Here is a 19,839-nt window from a genome sequence, read left to right on the forward strand (position 1 = left end):
ACTAATGTCTCCTTGTTTTATTGATGATTTGAGGTAACAGAATAACTTCCTTGATATGTTTTTTTTTTTGGAACAACATACTCTAGCTAACTTAAAAATAAAGAATGAACTAAGAATGAGTAATAATAAAGAATGAACTTTCTACAAGACAGGGTTAGGAAACATTGCAATGAACAGCTCCTATTTCAAAGACAGTAATAATTAAAAGAGATTATTTCAAAAAGAATGTATACGTAATGTGTAATGTTCATATGGTTACACTGACAGAAACTATCAAGCAAGATTTTAGTTTTCTATTTTGACTAATTTTCAAAACCTACCACAACGTATATTTTACCACAATGTATATTTACATTTTTTTCCCCTTAGAGAAACAAGCTCTTAAACTGAAAATTCTGTTCCCGTAATTTGATTTTAAAAGACAAAACTATCTGAGGATGGGATTGCACACTTTCAATCTCAGCACTCAGGAAACTAAGATCTAAGGATCATGAGCCTAGGATCACCTTAAGATAAATAGCAAACTGTGTACTCACCCTCACCTAATCCCAAATATGTTTGGGAAGATGAACAAATAAATAAATAGATGTGGCAAAATAAGGGGATCACAGTTGTGATATGCATGTACATATGAACCAGATTAAAGAAACAGAATTAAGGAGACTCAGATGAATTCAGACAGTTGATGTTTTAATTTCCGTAACCTAAAGGAGACAATGCCAACTAGGTGTCTTCATTCTGTCGATAATATACCATTTAATTTTTCTTATCAGTTACTTCAATACTTTACCACATCTCAAAATTTTAAGAATATAAGTTGCTTAGTAAAAATTCATACTTACTGATTCACATTCTCTCAGCTTTTTCTGAGCCCCGTCAAAATCAAAGTTAACATATAGGCATTCAACAAATTCTGTAATTGGATCTTTATATGTGTAAGATTCCTACAAAATTAAGCCAAATGTCCAGTTAGATCTTGTTAAGCAGTGTTTAACATAATGCCAATTCACAGCTAATCCAATGTCATCTTCTCAAAGCACCCAATATAACCCTTACCTCGTATAACACATTAAGTTTGTCACATGTCCAAATTAAAGTTTCTAAACTCTCATCTTAGAATCATTCCACAATATTCAATTCTAATACCTAGTCTCCTCTAGTCAATAAACAATGATGTACTTTTCCAGATATGAACATATACCTACAATAGCAATCATTTCTCTGTATAAATGCATTCTTAGATTACATCTGATTTCTTTGGCTTTTTTTTTTTTTTTTTAACAACTGAGAAGCTCCATATAAACCAAACTGCAGGGGCTTCTGCCCATATTAAGAACTGTTACTACAATGTTCAGTTTAATAGCTCACCATCTGGAACAGGCAACCACTCCATAAACCATTAACAAGCAGCTCCACGAAGCACTAACCACTCATACCATATTGATCATAAAGACACCTATGATTTTGCAAAAGTAAGCCCAGGGCTTGCTAATTTCTCTCTAGTTTCATATTTTCACCTTACATATTTTCCCCTAAGACCCACCCCAGCGTTTAGAGATCACACCTACTGTCTCACTACTTTAAGTTTAGTTTTACCTGTTGAATCACTTTCACTAGATCTTTCAGCACCTGTCGGCGTTTCCGCACATCTTTGTTGGTTATGACGGCAGTGGTCAAATAGCGGAGAATATGTGGACACATTGTCTGAATTGCATTAAGGTACCTAAGGTAAGAATACAACAGTTATTTAATATTCACTAAATTCCCACAACTTTTCATGTATATAGTTCAGTGTGAACTAAAGAAAACATCTAACATCATTTAGCCTAAGAGTATAAGCATTTAAGAATTGCATTTAAGTAGTACAAGAGAATAACCACCTGTAAAATCAGCAGAATCCGATGACAAGAAACTCAACAGGAGTATCATCACTATCGCCAATTAGAGTGATCAGGAAAACTCACTTCAGGAGTCTAGGAAGTCACTTATCATTGTTCCATCCATTGTTGGGAGGTCTTTATAATCAGTTTCTTAAACTCAGTTTTCTTGCATAGATTCTCTTAACTAAATACTGTCATCAATTGACAAGCATATGGGAGCACTTCATTGCTTACACAATTCAGTTATATGGTCTTGAGACTGCTTCTTAGCATGTGACTAAATTACAGCATCACTTTCAATGGAACTGGGTTGAATAAATTTAGAGGCATGGGACTTTCCTTTGTGCTTGCAGTGAGGGCTGCAACATCCTAGACTGCAATGTGACTTAAAAGTATCTGTCACAAATTCCTGCAGCTAGGAAGGTCTGCTTCTTGTTTTAACTTTTGACAGAACGGAAAATGTACAAAGCTGCAAGTTCTGATTCATACCATGCTGTCATCTAAATGACTTTACTGAAACATAAATTTTACATGAAAGCACTGTTTCACTTTGAAATTTCAGACTGAGTATTAGACTGCAGAAGTGAAATTTAATATCATGCAGTGTGTGACGACCATAGCCTAAGGACAGCCATAACTTAGAAAACATCTACCTTCTCCTGAGCAAGTCACCAGAGCCCTGACCTGAGCAACCATTCTAGTATTAACCAAATTCACTTGTTCTGGGTGTGTGCCTTTTCTGTTGAAATAAAAAAACAAGCGAATTCCCACTAATAAATGACTTTTCCTTGTTAATAAAACAACTAAAGGGAAACTCTGTTGAAACATCATTTCCATTAGTCTTTGTGAGCTAACTCTGCTGTGATGTAATATTTTAAATTTCTTAACTTTCTTCTAGTTGCTCTCCAATCAGATGACAATCAGAGGTTATAGTCTGGTGATGAGGATATAGCTATCAGCATAGCCATACTACAAATTCAATGTTACACACTTTAAATCAATTCATTTCCATTGCGCCTTAAAGGCACAATCTCTTTATTTGTTGTAACATGAATATGTACACATGTGATACACACATGCACACACACTTATATACAAACACATATCCTAATATCTGAAAGATTTGAATTTAAAGATTTGCTGAACTCGGGAGGCAGAGGCAGGCGGATTTCTGAGTTCGAGGCCAGCCTGGTTTACCAAGTGAGTACCAGGACAGCCATAGCTATACAGAGAAACCCTGTCTCGAAAAACCAAAAAAAAAAAAAAAGATTTGCTGAGTGTGGTGGTATATCCATGATTTGAAGGAAGATGATCAAATTTTAGGTACATAAAAAAACCTCAGTAACATTGGAAGAACTTTTAAAAAGTAAATAAAAATAAAATTACTTCTGGCCAACAGAATGGTGTTGTTCACAAAATTCACTGAGCAGTGCGCTCAATTTCTTATCAACCCAAGACAAACCAAAAGCTGAACACAGCAAGCCAATACAAACAGGATTTTCCCATAACATAACTACCCACCTCTCTTTTTCTTTTCCAATAACTTAGCATAGGCCTTTACTCCTTACACTTGAATTTACAGACACCCCTCTGTATTATCAGATGAGTGGTTCCAAATGTCAAAATCTATGGATATCAAACTCCTTTATAAAGAGTAAGATATTGTTTGCACACACTCCTGTATAACTTAATCTCTAATTACTTGTCATATGTAATATATAGATTTCTGTTTGTAGTTACTGCTGTATTTATAGAATGATTGCAAGAACAAAATATCTTACATATTCAGTAATGATGGAGTTTTTCTCTCACATGGTTACAAATGTGTAACCCATAGAAATGGAGACTGGCTTTGTACTAGGTAACAGAGAACCCTGAGTCAATGCAAACTGACTTAACATAAAAATCATAAATCAAAAGTACAATTAAACAATGATGCAACTTACTGTGGTTGGTAAAGGAAGAGATCAATAATATTATCACGGCCCTTTGGATGGTTGAAAAAAACAAATAGAGACCAATGAATGAGCCATGTTCGCTGCTGAAGAGACTGGAGTGGAGAACTCACAGACTGAAGGATTAAGAAATGTACATAGAGGAAATATTAGTATATGAAAAACAGACATGCAAACAGACACCAATTTCAGAAGTATAACTAACTACAAGGCTCTACTCTAAGGCTATCCTAACCACACTTTATGATCAAGGCTTGAACCCACCCAAAGATGTTTTAAAACCAAGGACAGATGCAAACAGCCTTTAATTAGTGGGTGGGAGGGTGACACTAACTGTGGGCGAAACTCAGCTTCTGCAACAACTTTCTGCAGTAGGAGGCACTGACAGGGCAGTATCATTTTCAGTGGCATGGTAGCTACAGCCATCAAACCAAGTGTGACCGTTTTCAAGGTTAGGGGACTTATCCACCAAGTGAGAATTCAGTCAAGGCAGAACCACAAACATAAAAAAAAAAAAAAAAAAAAAATTCAAAATATTAACGATTTTTATTCCTTTTTTCCCCTCTTATACTGTGCAGTGTTGTTCCATATCAGAAAATACAACAAGTGCAAAGAACTTTCAGAGACTCAATCCAAAACATGTAACTTACATTATTGTCTATGGTCTCTTTTAATCGAGTAAGGTCTTCCATGGCTGCATCCCAATTCTGCATTAAGATTTCAGAGGCCAGTTTTCCCCAGAGCGAACTTAAAGCATTTCTATCTGTTGCTGGGACCTATATGAAAATGAGTTACAGCCTCAATATTATATAGCAAGAACAAAGGTACATTTTATACCCAATACATCCATCTAGCCTACCTAAAGAAATATCTAAATTATATCTCTACTACATCCATCTAGCCTACCTAAAGAAATATCTAAATTATATCTCTACTACAAACTCATTATTTTCAGGCCTTTTTGAAACACAATAGTAAACTACTTAACATATTTAAAAATACTTAAGGCTTTTACTATCAGGTCTTCACTGTAAAGTAAAAGGCGATTTTAAAGCTAGCAAACAGCAGCATCTCTTTAGCATAATCTATTTCAGATAATACATATGCAATCAAATTCCGTACTCCTGTGACTACTTTACATATCACTTTAGATTCAAAGAAAGCTAATGTTAATGAATTCAAGGTGTAAGAAACTAAAGCTCCTAAACCTCATTCACAGGAGCACACTGCCATCTCAGCACGAGGAAAGCTGAGACAGGAAGATCACAGGCTTGAAGACAGCCTGCACCACTGAACAGATCTGACTCTTTAGAAAAGAAATAATACAAAAATAGCACAGGAAAGAAAATGCAAAATACAGGCCTATGGGTTTATAAAAGAAGTTACTGACAAATTCCATTCAAAGTTGTAAATAACTAACTACCAAACCAATGATAAAAACTGCTAAAGAATATTCCCTTACAGCACACCAATGGGAACAAATAAAATGAATCTGAAAAAATCATGTCTAAAGCAGCAAAAGCAAGGGAAGGTATCTGAGAAGAAAGAATATATTCCTGACTCCAAAATGAAATTCTGAATTCACTTTTCACCAAAGCATTTACACAACAGAATGTACCTGTAATGTGTATTATATATTAAAACGTAACTGTACAGTGTGATTAGAAAGCCAGCCAAGTGTTCACCTCTGCCACTGCTACCATAGGCAGCAATGCCACCTGTATTAGCCTCCACATAGCTTCAACATGACAAAAAGTGCATTACCCAACACATGCTAAGATCTCAGTAAATGTGAGGTTATTGAGGTGCTATAGCACTTTGACATAATTATTATTATCATTTGCAGTAATTTTCACAAATGTTTTGGAAAACATTTAGCAAGCTCTCAGAGCAGTCAAAAATAGAATATCTATAAATTAAAATTTGAAAAATGAGCAAGAAGCTACTTGTTCCAATTTTTATCATGAAGTGTACCTAAAATATGATTCATACTTAAATATGCACAACTACCTATATCCACAGTGCTGGGAATGGGGGATTACGTGGTAGTCTAACACCAGGTACAGCTAAAGACTGTCTCAATGGAATACTGCACAGAGTGGTAAAGAGAATCCATCACTGCTTTGCATATACACGCACCAGTCCTAAGTACAAATCCTGACCTGACACAATTTCATCAAGTCTAATATGTTATCAACTTTAATACACTTACTTTGTCTACCTAAAACTAAAAAACAACTGACTCAATATATATTTCAACTAGAGACAGTGAAGTATAAGCCATGTTTGGGACTCAGTATAAACTAGATACCCTTTAAACTGACAGCCAATAGGCATATCAGAGCCAAAACTGTGGCCAAGATGCGAAAGTCACCATTACCCAAGGTGTCTGTGCAACAAGGAAAGTGCTGTTAAATGGTCTGATATGCCACTGACAGTCAATACATCTTCAATTCTAACTGGGAGAAAAAAAAAAGGAAAAAAAGAAAACTAAAAAAATATAGTAAGAAATGGCATTTTAAAATCACTTTTACTTCAATAGTTCCTTAATAGTCACATTTTAGAGATAAACCAAGGGCTCTATAGTGAGGACAGATCTTTAATAAAAATTCAGCACAACTTTTAAAACAAAAACCATTCAAACATTTCTACCATTCTCTTTATTTCATTTTAATTAACATACTTTTGGAGCAAAGTGCAAAGAAGTCTCACATCCAAACAGACATTCCTCAACATAGTCGAAAAGCCACCAAGTCTTTAAAAAATAAATCTAGGGTCACACAGCTTTAATTTATAAACACTGACCTGCAATAGGTCATTTGGAGAGTCAAATTCTAATCTCAGCCCATAGTTACAATGGCTCTTTCATAGCTTATGTTTCCTTAACCATAGATTTAAAAGAGAAACCAACCACCAGGAAAAAAAAAAATCCAGAAATGGAAAAAAAAATAAATAAAATAAAACATATCATTTTCATCAAAATCAAAACCAAGATTTTCATTTTTGCTACTCAACTTTTAAACACCTGAGATTTTTAATGGCTGTATCTAAATCAAGAAAATATAATTAACATCTAGTCTTCCTTTCTTTGCACTAAGTAACAATATGCCAAAAGAAAACAGCTTCTACGTAGCTCAAATATTTTACGGTATAAAATGAGACATTTTTTTAGTGAATACTACATAAATTTTAAGAAATTTTATTACTTGAATTCCAATATAGGACGTCTTAGGAATAATCAAACAGCATAGAGTTGAATGTTTTTAAAAGACAGAGTAATACATGTCATAGCTTTTCAAAGTAAATATTAAAACTCCCAATTATAAAATACACATCTATTTATTGTAGAAATTTTTAGACTAATTATAAAGCCATACTACATAATCATGACACTCATAAAACTAGAATATGAATATGTGGTCGGATAAAAGCTTTTTGTACAAGCTTAGGAAGGTTTGTAATCCCCAAAAGGTTCACGTGCACTACCCTGGCTCAACTCCATGTCATTACCGTTGGCTCTTCACAGCAACCTGCTTTCAAGCGTCGATACACTAGAAGAGTTTCAATATCTGGATTTCCAGCAGTTACCTTAAGTTTCCATGTCTTAGAAAAATGGCACGTTCACTCACTGACCAGCAACAATAAAATTACTGTGCTGGAACTCTAACATGACACTAAATCTTCATTCTCAAAATTCACTCCCAGCAGTAACAAATGATATGAATAACCGGCTCTTTTCATGTACCTGTAATCATACCAGGCTTCTGGCTTTACAATCCTAGCTTAAGCTGTTTATATTCTCAAAGTAATCAACTTTTGCTCTCCTAAATCTCTGGTAACATTCAAGGTAAAAGCGATGGAATTTTCTGATAAGTCACTCCAAGTTTAACATCAATGATTACCTTCAGTGCACTGGCAAGCAAATCACAGCTTATCCATAAATGAAAAACTCATTGCAAATGAGGGGAAAGAAAAATAATATTTTAAATCTAGCTTAGAAAAAAACAGAAAACATTTGTTTCCTTGAAGGAAGGATGGTGGGTAGTATTAAAAAGTTCCCTGTGCAATTTTAATGTAGGAAATAGCTGAATGAGTAACACTGATCTGTCCTTCGAACTGCCCCAAACAGGAAAGCTGAATTTCATTGACGGCACCAAAGACAACATGGTCCAAGTGTTTTTCTTTGTGACATAGAAAACTAAAGGAAAAAAAGCAACAGAAAATAAAGAAATGTAAGATTGGAAGACAGAAAGTCCCTGTCTTAGTCAGAGTTTAACTTCTAGGATCAAGTAGAGAAACCACTGGCTTTGGGAACTTGCTCATCAATCCACAGTGAGTAATAAACTATAACTTCTCAGATAAAAAGCTAGGTAAGATTTAGAATTTTGAAAGTATTGCTGCAATTATCTAAAAAGAAGACAGAATGAGAAAACTTGTTAAGTTGAAGGCCTGCGTTTTAATCAGACTTCATACAACTTTCTCTCCCCTCTGCAAAAGTAGCAAATCTAGACAGTGACCCACCCAATAGACTCCAATGCCAGTTAGTAACACTGCTCCAGTGTCTCCACACCTTGCTTCTCTTCACTTTCTACTAATGGGTAAATATAAATTAGGTCAGTATCAAAATATAACATCTAACAGGATTACAGTTGTTCAGAACAAGGAACAGGTTAGGTAACACGCACTAAACTATAAAGTCATTCATTCTGCTTACAGTACCACAAAAATCCATTATAAGACAGAATTCTGCTAATACTAAAATTCATATAATTATAAGCTATTAGTTTCCTATTTTTGGATTTCAAAGTCAAATTATAAATCTAAATTTGTTTTTAAGTTGTATTTAAAAACATTTTTGTGCATGGATGCAGGCTACCATAGCCTATGTGTGGAACTGAAGAGGACAACTTTATAGAGTTGGTTCTCTCTGCACCCTGATGTGGTTTCTGAGGATCAAACTGGTTGCCAGGTTTGGGCTGCACAAGTATGTGACTCGTTCCATTTCACCTTAACCTTCTCAACCTTAACAAGGTTTCCTATTTGGCTTTTGTTGTGAAGCCACCGCCCCTGTTTGGTTTTTTTTTTTTTTTTTTTTAACCTTAATTACTTTTCTCCTTTGCAAATGACTGTTGTAAAATTTAATAGAAAGACTCAAATCAAAGTTCTGGAAGTAGAAGGTAAAAGAAAAAGGAAACCAAATATATAAACAATAAACAGGTACTTACCAAGACTCTAAAGAAGTAAAGATACTCTGCGGCCCCAGAGTAATTTCCACACTCATACTGGAATTTTGCGTATCTGTAGAGTGTATCTAAGTACTCTTGCCTAAACTGGGGGGGAAAAAAACCTTCTATAGTTAAGTTATATAATTCCATTATTTATATAACTCTTTTAAATGAGCAAACAAGTCAATTCTTTTAAAGTCTCCCTATAATTATCACCAATAATACCATAACGAGAAAACACTTGATTGTATGCATGTATGACTGTGTATGTGTACATACACACACGGAACTGTCAATTTAATGCTTACTTTTGATCTCAAAAGAGTTCTAAAGTGTGCTGATAGCAATCTGCCTACAAAGCAATCGTGGACTGCAACTGAAGTCTGCTCTAAGTCTACTAAGTTGGCTGATTTAGTCAACTACCACCCACACACCCACCTCCAAGGTTTTTGTGGTCTTACACAAAGAACACATACAATAAACCTCTCTTCTCTGAAAATTAGGCTCAAAATTACATCAACTTTGAGAATTAATATGTAAATAAAATCAAACAGAAGAAATCTAAAGGAACTAAAGACTTCAAACAACAAACTACTAAATATTCTGTTGCAAACCACAGAGTATTATGTACTGGTCAGCAAGCCATCTACACAATTATTAAATGGGAGCTAAGACTTAAAAGCTAAGTTTGATTATATACAATATAAAATTCCCTATGCTAACAAAAGAGAAATCAAAGATGTATACAAAAAATTAAATAACATTTACTTATAAATTTGTAAATTAATGAAAGCGATGGAAATATCAAGAGCTACTGCATTCCCTAAGGTAGCCAAAATGTTCTCTACTGTAAAAAGAAAATTTTTCACTCAACTCTAGTTCTGTCTTCATTTAGTTAAGTAAACCCACATGGAAAAAAAATCGTGAATTAGACACATACATATAATCCTAAAGCCAGAAAGCAGGCAGAAGGACCATCACAAATTTGGAGACAGTTTGGCAATATCCTGTCCTCAAAAATCTAAGAGTCCTGGGGGCTCAGGAAGAGGGAGAAAAAAAAAGAGACCCCACCTTCTCTAGGTTTAGTCTTCTGTTGGGGCTAACATGAGCTACTATTATATGATTCACAAAATGACAAGCACTGTGGGGATTTATTATCAAAAGAGGATTATAAGATATCACTGCTGAGGTTTAAAAAAAAAAAAAAAACTACATTTAAAACCATACCAGTTGTATTTAGTTAAGTTAATCTAAGAATTATATTCTTATGCCAAACTATCTGTGCACAGCATTAGTCTCTAATGAACTTTTCAGAACATAACCATTTTTAATGTTTAAAAAAAACAAAAACAAAACAAACAAACAAACAAAAAAACAACTTACCCCATGTTTGTCTGCCAGGTAGTCAAATAACATCCTGCCATCCCTTAATATTGGAAAAGTGAGTGTTATTATGCTCTATTCACTGCTGAACATTAAATGTGCAGCTCTATCTTCTAAGTTATCATCCTAAGTCACTTTAAATCTCTTAATACTTAAGCAGAAATATAACTTTTAGAATAAAACAAATAGCACATGTCAGATTTTGATATAAGGATTTATAATACAAACTTGAATTTTCTTTCACATTTCCTAAGCTCTGACTTAAGACCAAACTTAGAAGATGCCTATGTCACAAGGTTTACAAACTCCACGCAATTACGAGCCCTATCAAGCTACCAAATAGCCCAACTTAACTTTCTTAAGTTAGTTTTGCATTAACTCAAGATCCTAACGGACTCGTAAGGCAAGTATAGCAAGAACACTGAGGGGAAAAGTCAAGATGCTTATTTTCACATTCTCAAAAAGGAAAGGGTCTTCTTAGGCTTCTTCATGTGGGAATACACACTGGCCCAAGGCATGCTTGGGAAGCATAACTTCACTGACAACCTAACTGGGAGGGGCCCCGAACATTACATTACTGAACACAAAATGTGCACAAAGTTTAAACTTTCACTGTCCTCCAGCTGTTTCTAAGAATGTATATGAAATACAAATACTATATGTTCAAATAGTTCAAATACTCTAATATGTAAGGAGATTGGTAGATTATGACTTTGTAACACTTAATCCCTTCATTTGTTTTCAACCTGTTTCTGCCTTAGTTTTTTTCTAGTGTTGTGATTCAACATTCTCAAACAAGGCAGCTTGTGGAGCAAAGTGTTCCCCGGACTTATACTTCCCAGTCACAGTCCATTACCGAGGGGAGTCAGGGCAGGAATTCAAGGCAAGAACCTGGAGGCCCAAGCTGATGCAAAGGCCACTGAAAAATGTCACTTACTGGCTTGCTCCCCAATGCCTTACTCAGTTTGCTTTCTTATAAACTCAGGACAATCTGCCCAGGACAGACACTGCCCCCCCCCCACTCCCATCCCCAACTTGGACTGGGACCTCCCACAGAAATCACTAATCAAGAAAATGCCTCACAAACTTGCCTACAGGCCAATCTGATGGAAGCAATTCCTGAGGTTCCCCTTTTCCAGACTGGTCTTCTAACCTTTTAGGTCCCCAGGCACACACAGAGTGTACAAACATACAGGCAAACATACAACATTCATACACATAATAAAAAAAATACAAAACCCAGGAAAAAACAAAAAAAAAAAAGTAAGTATTAACATTCATTGTTAGGAAATCCCACCCCTCAAAAGATAAAGAGTGAAAGTAAACTAATGAAGCCATCGCTTAATGTCAAGAATTTTACCATAGGATATGAATTTAACTGTTACATTAGTCCAACAAAGAGAACTAGACTTCAAATTAGCAGGTTACCTGGTTGACTGCATCTGCCTTGTAGTTTCTGGATCTTCAAACATCTTCACAATTGGTTCTGTTTCTGCCTGGAGCTGTTTCAGCTGCGCAACAACTGTGGTTCTTTTTTCTCTCAAAGCTAATGAAAAACATGAGTACTAGAAAGTTAAACCACACGATTCCATGAGACTGTCTAGAGAAGATTTCATTAATTCAAAGTATACACACTTATTTATTCTCATACTTTCAATTCACATGCCAGGAACCACCAACTCAACAACTTCCTCAAATTCACAATTTCCTTTTGCTGGAGCCACAAAAGCACATAAAAGACAAGGGACCCATCCACCTACTGTGGAGAGGAAAACAACACCTACTATGAAGAGCAGGGGCGGGTGGTGCTGAAAATAGGCAGGAAATGTCCCTTGTGATCTGGCTTTCATTTCAAGTCTCCTATTTGTTCCTATTCAATTATTGACTGATTACTACCCTACGATTTTTGTGTAGTCACTACACTAAGGGGTTTTTATATTATTACCAGGTAGACTATAATTTTAATCTAGTCAAGATCTTTTTTTACTATAAACAAACTGTAATTTCACAAACCAAATTCCATAGATTCTGTTTACTATACCACCATCAAAATAAAGATAAAACCCACATAATATCAATTAGCAAAATATCTCAGATTTTTATGTTTTTATTAGATATTTTCTTCATTTACATTTCAAGTGTTATCCCCTTTCCTAGTTTCCCCTCTGAAAACCCCCATCCCCTCCCCCTGCTCACCAACCCTGGCCCTGGCATTCCCTTATACTGGGGCACAGAGCCTTCACAGGACCAAGAGCCTCTCCTCCCATTGATGACCAACTAGGCCATCCTCTGCTACATATGCAACTGGAGCCATGAGTCCCACCATGTATGCTCTTTGGTTGGTGGTTTACTCCCTGGGAGCTGGGGTGGGGGTGGGGGAGACTGGTTGGTTCATATTGTTGTTCCTCCTATGGGGCTGCAAACCCTTTCAGCACTCTTCTAACCTTTTAGGGCTCCAGGCACACTCATAGTGTACAAACATACAGGCAGGCCAACATTCATACACATAATAAAAAAAAAAAAAAAAAAAATCCAGGAAAAAAACTCTTTACTTGCATCGCAAACTAACGTTAAATAGTTGCTGCCTATGAATTTGAAAAGGCTAATTGACTTTAACAATGTCTGTATTACGTAGCCCTCTTAACCTAGAGCAGTGCTTCTTCCTCCACACATTGCTACTGTCTTTATTCCAAATTTAATTTTAAATATAGTTTATTCTCTGTGTGAATGATGGGGATTATCTGTGTGAGCAGATAGGGTTGGTTCTCTCTTCTACTGTAGGTTCCAGGGAGCAAATTCAGGTCATAAGGCATTTGCAGCAAATGCTTTACTCTATGAGCCACTGCTGGCACAACATAGGCTGCCCTTTTCTTTCCCTACACATTTCTCTATAAACCTCTGTGCTTAAGACATATGTTAATAATCAACCCCCCCCCCAAAAAAAATCTTCCAAACTCATGTCCAAAAAAAGGGGGGTTGCTGGGTGGGAGAACCTGTTATCAAAATTTGAAAAATAGCAATTTTAAACAAAGACCACTCTGCTGTAGCCAGAATTTGTTCCATGCACAGGGGGAGGTGGAGTGGGGGTGGGGTGGAAGCTATAGTATTTTTTGAGGCAAGGCACTACATAACTGTGGCAGGTTTAGAACTTGCTGTGTAGATCAGGCTACCTTCAAACTCACAGAAAATCACCTGCCTATGCCTCCAGGGTATCGGGATTAGAGGTGTGTGCCACCACGCTCAGCCCGTAATACTTCAGGGACCATTCTTCTGTTCTTTTTATTGCCAAGAATTATCTCCTGTACTAAACCAGTTTGGAAACCACTCTCCTAATAGTTCCCCAACTTTACTTCAGGGCCTCAGCAGTTCCTAATCAAACACTTCTGGACTGTGTGCAAAATCTGCATTTCTAAGGAATTCTTCCAAGCTAACTCGTGATGCTAGTCTAAGTGACCACGCCTTAAGAAGTCTCACTGAGACCAGAAAACTGCAGCAGCATCAGACAATCATAAGCCGACAGCCTATAGAATACAGCTTTGACAAAATTTAATACAACTTTTACATAGAGTACAACTTTGACGGCACACACTATGATCTGAGATAGCTATCTGATCAACATGTTTAAAGTCGACTCAGATCTTTCATCCTTGGAACCTCCCCATGCCTTTTCATCCAATGACTTTAAGGACACAAGCACTAAACCTTTTGGCTACAGTTCTTCCAGGTATCATAAAACATACATTTTCAGCTACTGTCAAATTTTAGTTCTAACAATAAAACTTGCCATGAGGTGATGGGCCCACACCCACCTCAAAAAATATTAATCCAGAATTCCTCCTGTCAAAAGGAAGTGCAGGGACAAAGAGTGGAACAGAGAATGAAAGAAAGGGGTCATCCAGAGAGTGCCCCACTTAGGGATCCATCCCATCTGCAGACACCACACCCAGAAACTACTGCTGATACAAAGAAGCACTTGCTGACAGGACCCTGGTATAGCTGTCCTCAGAGGCTCTGCCAGAGCCTGACCAATACAGATGAGGATGCATGCAGCCAATCATCTGACTAAGTGCAGGGACCCCAATGGAGAAGTTAGGGCAAGGACTGAAGGGGTTTGCAACCCCATAGGAAGAACAGTATCAACCAACGAGACCCCCCTAAAGCTCCCAGAGACTAAACCACCAACCAAAGAGTACACATGACTCCAGCTGGATATGTAGCAGAGAGCTGCTTTATCTAGCATCAATGAGAGGGGAGTGCCCTTGGTCCTGTGGAGGCTTGATGACCTAGGGTAGGGGAATGCAGTGGGTGGAGAGGTTGGGGAGCACCCTCATAGAGTCAGGGGGGGATAGGGGGTTTGTGGAGGGGAAACTGGGAAGGGAGATGACATTTAAAATATCAATAAATAAAATAACCAATATAAAATGAAAAAAAAAAAAAAACTTACCATGAGGGATATCATCAGAATAAAGGTTTTTGTAAACATCCATAGCAAAGTCCACCATATTGGTATCACTAAGAAGATCTAATTTTCCTTGTAATAATTCTTTTTCATTATAAATCTGCAAGAAAAAAACTTAATGAATATTTAAGTTCTTCAGTTTATTTAAAAACCATACTTCACAAAACTATTTTGAAAATGTGTGTCTCTGTGTATGGGTTGGTGAGTTGGTTCAGCAGGTACAGAACTTGCTGAACAAGTAAGTCAGAACAGGTTTCAATCCCTGAATATCACACAAAAATGAAGAGAAATGACTTCACAAAGTGCTCCTTTGTTCTCTGACCGCCACGCATGTGCTGTGCTAGCCAATGCACCCTAGAGCCCCCCACCCACCATTTTTACTTAAAGAAAGCATCATAGGGCTAGATACACAGGTCAGTAGAACACTGGAGTAGTGTATATAAAGCCATAGAATCACCACCCAGGATCACCTGGGTGAGTTTGTCCATATACAGACACAGATACATAGTAAAAGAAAATAGGAATAGGAATATAGGAAGCACTCAATTTACACAAAATATCCTATCTACCCAAAGATTTGAAAATCCATGTCAATCCCATTTACTTCTGATCTCAATTATTGTATCAAGCAATTTTTTATTCGTTCTAGGAAAGACACCCAATATACAAAAGTATCCACAGCTTCTCTTCTTCCCCACACCCAGGTAATTAGGAATAGGCTCTTAAATATTTTACCTCCCTACTATCCTTTGCATCCCCATGATGACTACCCACCACTCCTTGATGTGGCCACTCCTTTACCTTTATATTTTTCTCATTTAAGAGTTGTAGTCATTTGAATGCTTCCCCATCTGTACCTCTAAAATTAAACTAGAACCAATTTTGTAAGTCAACAACCTTACAACAAGTGTTTGCTTTGCAAAGGGTTCTGGAAACACATATTAACTCACAAGGAATAAATTATACATACAGACTCACACAAACATGAAGGCTACTTAAGGCTACTTAAGGTATGTTAGGAACCCGAGAGATACTTAGCCAAATAAGACTCATGTCCTGAGTTTAATCTTGTAAAGGAAAGATCTAGTAAGAATCCACAACCATATAACACAGAATCAAAAGTGAATGTTTCAAATTAGATACAAAACTCCAACAAAACAGTAACAAATGACAATTAATCCAACTGAAATGGGTAAAACATCTTAATAGTCATTAACAAATCAAAATAATCAAATGAACAAAAAAAATAAGCTCTCATTAATCAAAAGGAAGTGTATATAAAAACTATGATAAAAAAAACCAAACCAAACAAAAAACCTGAGAGTATCAGTGTTAGTGTGAATGAAGAGTAAATGGAACATTCAAATCCTACTAGCAAGAATACAGTCACTTAAGAAAAAAGGTTATTTCCTGATGTCATACATGCTGACTCACTAACTTTATAAGATATCAAAAACAAGAGTACATCTATTTAAAGTATATTCCTAAAAATCTTTATAATACACCGTCGTTTAATACTAGAATGGATGAACAAACTGGTAGAATACAACAAATTAACCATCAGCACTGAAGTATCCATAACTGCTGTCATAAGGTGGGTGACTTTCACAGAGAGAAAGATGACTCAGGAATTAGTTCATGAAGCCAGTGGTGCTGGAATACACTTACACTACCAAGATTCAGGATGACCTCTGGCGTTGGGAGTTCTAGACCAGCTATGACTACACAGGGAAACTGTTTCTAAAAACAGAGCTTGGAATAAGATCACAGAGGGAGACCGCCTGCCTGTCACATCAAGGGACTGGGGTTCAAAAACATTAAACAAGTATACATTCCTGTTGGCGAATTTCATTTATATGAAGAAAAAGTTGGGGATGGTGATATACTTTTGTAAATTCAGCCCTTGGGAAACTGAACTTTTCGAATTCGGGCAGGTAACGAGTTCAAAGCCCTCCTGGGTTACCCAGCAAGCAAGATCTTATCTCAAAAGGAAAACAACCCCCACAAATCTATCAAGTGAACAGAGACTACACTGAGAGGTGGAATGGTTGAGAAGCTGGTTAAAATACAAAACAAAAACAAAACCAAAAACAAACCAAACCTTCTGAAGTGCAGAGGAGTTGAGACAGAGCAAAATCCTAACCCATGCCCAAATTCAAAACCCAGTGTTCTCAGCACCCACCATCTAACCTGACACTCTACATAATAATAGACTGTGACATGCAAATACATAATTCATTTAACTATTCAATGATTAGCAAAAGCCTTTATGCAGAACTATTTCAAGTGCTGGGGCCATGTGGAGAACCTAGATTAGAAACCAGTTTTCTCTCTCCTGGAACTTATATCCTCCAATATATTCCAAATGTATCAGTATTGGCAAACATCATGACCCCTGCCTCTGTCCTAATTACCTAGCTTCCAAGACTCAATTCCCCTTCTCGAAGTCCTTTTTGCCCACTAATGGTAACAGAAATTCTTGAATTTTAACAGTACTTGGTCAATACTTGTCTGATATGTATCATTTTTACCTTACAGACACATAAAGCTAAAAAAAAAAAAAAAAAAAAAAGTTTATATTTTTCAATGGTGAGATGTTGGAGTTTTAGCTTGGATTTTTTTCATAGTTTATCTCTCAATATTTCGGAACTGTCTTCCTCTCGAGGTATTAAAGTCACCGTAATAACATTCTCTTAGATGTTTCCACTGAGTCTCAGTTATAGCCTTGCCTATGAATAAACAATCTACTTTCACATACTTCCCTGTTTCCCTTAAAAACATAAATGCATTAAAAAAAAACATAAAAATATAAAGTTCAGGCAGACTCAAAATATCTCTGCTACACTAGCAAGGGATCATACTACGTTAAGTCTGAACATCGACACTATAAAACAAAGTTTACATTGCAGCTTGTGGGTCTGTGGGTTATTCTTGGTCTTCACTCCCATCTGACAACATACACTACATATATATATATATATATATATATATATATATATATATATATATCATGTACCCAGAAAATAAAACAAAAAACAGAACTTTTTATCTCTAATGTACAGACTACAAAATTCAACGCAAAAAGAATATATCCATCAAGCTCAAGACCCACCTGTAAAGACATTCTTCAGCATTTATTGAAAATTAATTTTGCTGTTCCCTGGTGACAATACACTTGTTTAGAAAACTTCCTATGAATATAAAGATCATACCTGTCATATAAAACGTAACTATCTGGAAGCTTATGTCATCAAAACAGTTTTACTAAACTTTTTAGAAAACTGCCAGTGAACACAAAAATACCTGCCCCCGAATCTGCAGTTCCCTGTTACAATCTGTGTCCAGAAAACACTTTATTAACTCTTCTAGACAAAATTCTAGCCTTACATTTTACTTACTGTAATTAGTAAAATGCATCAATTTCTCCAAAAGGCCAATATATAGTTAGCCCTAATATTTTTAATCCAATACTTATTCTCAGTACCCCCAACAAACTCCTAAATTTAGGATTGAAACGTATTAAGTCCCCAAACTAGATACTTAGAATATCTCATTGAACATTGATGACGGGATCATATACTACGTTAAGTCTGAACATCGACACTAGTAAACAAAGTTTACATTGCAGCTTGTGGGTCTGTGGGTTATTCTTGGTCTCCACTCCCATCTGACAACTACGCTACATTTCTATGAAGTAAATATCGAAGACCAGGAAGTTCACAGCGAAGTATCCACAACTTCAAGGAAATCAGAATGCCAGATACTACTTTTGAAATGTAAGAGAACCTTGTAGTGGGATTCTGAACACAAGCCAAATCCAAGGCCACGGACTCAGTTTCTAAAAGGAAAAAAAAACGAAATTTCCAACGGCATCCGTGGCGAGCCCAAAGCTCTCGCACAGCCGCCGCAGCTTCGGGCGAGCACAGACATGGCGGCCCGCAGGATCCCGAGCCTCGGGCCAGGAAGCAAAGACCTCGGTGTCGCCAGAACCCCGCGCTGTCACCTCACCCCTCCGGACGCACAGTCGAGCCCCACCGCCCCGAGCACCCCGACCGCGCTACGGTACGCGGGAAGCTGCCGTCCCACGGCCCAGCCGGCGCCTGTCAGGGCGGCCCAAGCCGGCTTCCGGCTCGCACGTGTGTAGGCCCTGCCGCCGCCTCCCCGCGTCTCCTGGCGCCTCTCTCGTCCCCACGCCGTCCTCCTCCTCAAAGCTTTCTCACCTCTTTCACAGAGAGAAACTCAAGAAGCGGAAAGACCAGGTGCCGATCCAGAAAGTGCGCGATGCGAGTAGTCAAGTCGTACTCCGCCATCTTGCCAGGGGAAAGGAGCGCTTGTTCGCTAAAACTTTATTAACAGCGCCGAGAGACGGACAGGCCCCGCACTGCGCATGTGCAGTCGTGGCCCCGCCCCAGTCGCGGCGGTAGCGCGTGGTGGCCTCTCCCTCCCTCTCCACGCCTTCTGGGTGGGGCTCAAGCTTTGCACCTAATTTCTCTTGTTTGCCAGTTCTGTCTCTTGTACCAATAAAGAAAGGCTAGTTTTGCCGGGTGTGGTGGCACACACCTTTAATCCCAGCACTCGGGAGGCAGAGGCAGGCGGATTTCTGAGTTCGAGGCCAGCCTGGTCTACAGAGTGAGTTCCAGGACAGCCAGGGCGATACAGAGAAACCCTGTCTCGGAAAAACAAACAAACAAACAAACAAAAAAAAAAAAAAAGAAAGGCTAGTTTTAAGGAGGAAGGAAACCAAGAGTTTAGTTTTACACATAAGTAGATGAAGTATAGCCTGCTTCACATCTAAGTGTCAAGAGTACATATTTGAAACTACAACTAGGTCTCAAAGATCAGGACCAAAGCAATTACTATTAACTCTGGGAAACTTACTAACGGAATTGAAAACCATGAAACTGCATAAAATTAAGCTGAAAGAGCGTTTGAAAGAG

The 19,839-nt window shown here is 37.3% G+C and overlaps 1 protein-coding gene across 1 annotated transcript in view; it reads right to left on the minus strand.

Moving 5' to 3' along the window:
* The window catches only part of Eif3e (eukaryotic translation initiation factor 3 subunit E), a 31,054-nt gene extending 11,798 nt beyond the window's left edge, over positions 1-19,256 (minus strand). The window contains exons 1-9 of the mRNA XM_021216368.1: positions 19,123-19,256; positions 14,888-15,002; positions 11,872-11,989; positions 10,444-10,486; positions 9,061-9,165; positions 4,486-4,611; positions 3,827-3,951; positions 1,597-1,723; positions 843-944 (exon numbers count right to left, since the gene is read on the minus strand). Coding sequence (XP_021072027.1) covers positions 843-944; positions 1,597-1,723; positions 3,827-3,951; positions 4,486-4,611; positions 9,061-9,165; positions 10,444-10,486; positions 11,872-11,989; positions 14,888-15,002; positions 19,123-19,212 — 951 coding nt within the window. The 5' untranslated portion in view covers positions 19,213-19,256. The remainder of the gene's footprint in view (positions 1-842; positions 945-1,596; positions 1,724-3,826; positions 3,952-4,485; positions 4,612-9,060; positions 9,166-10,443; positions 10,487-11,871; positions 11,990-14,887; positions 15,003-19,122) is intronic.
* Positions 19,257-19,839: the final 583 nt, after the last annotated feature.

This window comes from Mus pahari, chromosome 17 (assembly GCF_900095145.1).
Source record: "Mus pahari chromosome 17, PAHARI_EIJ_v1.1, whole genome shotgun sequence".
Taxonomy (NCBI): domain Eukaryota; kingdom Metazoa; phylum Chordata; class Mammalia; order Rodentia; family Muridae; genus Mus; species Mus pahari.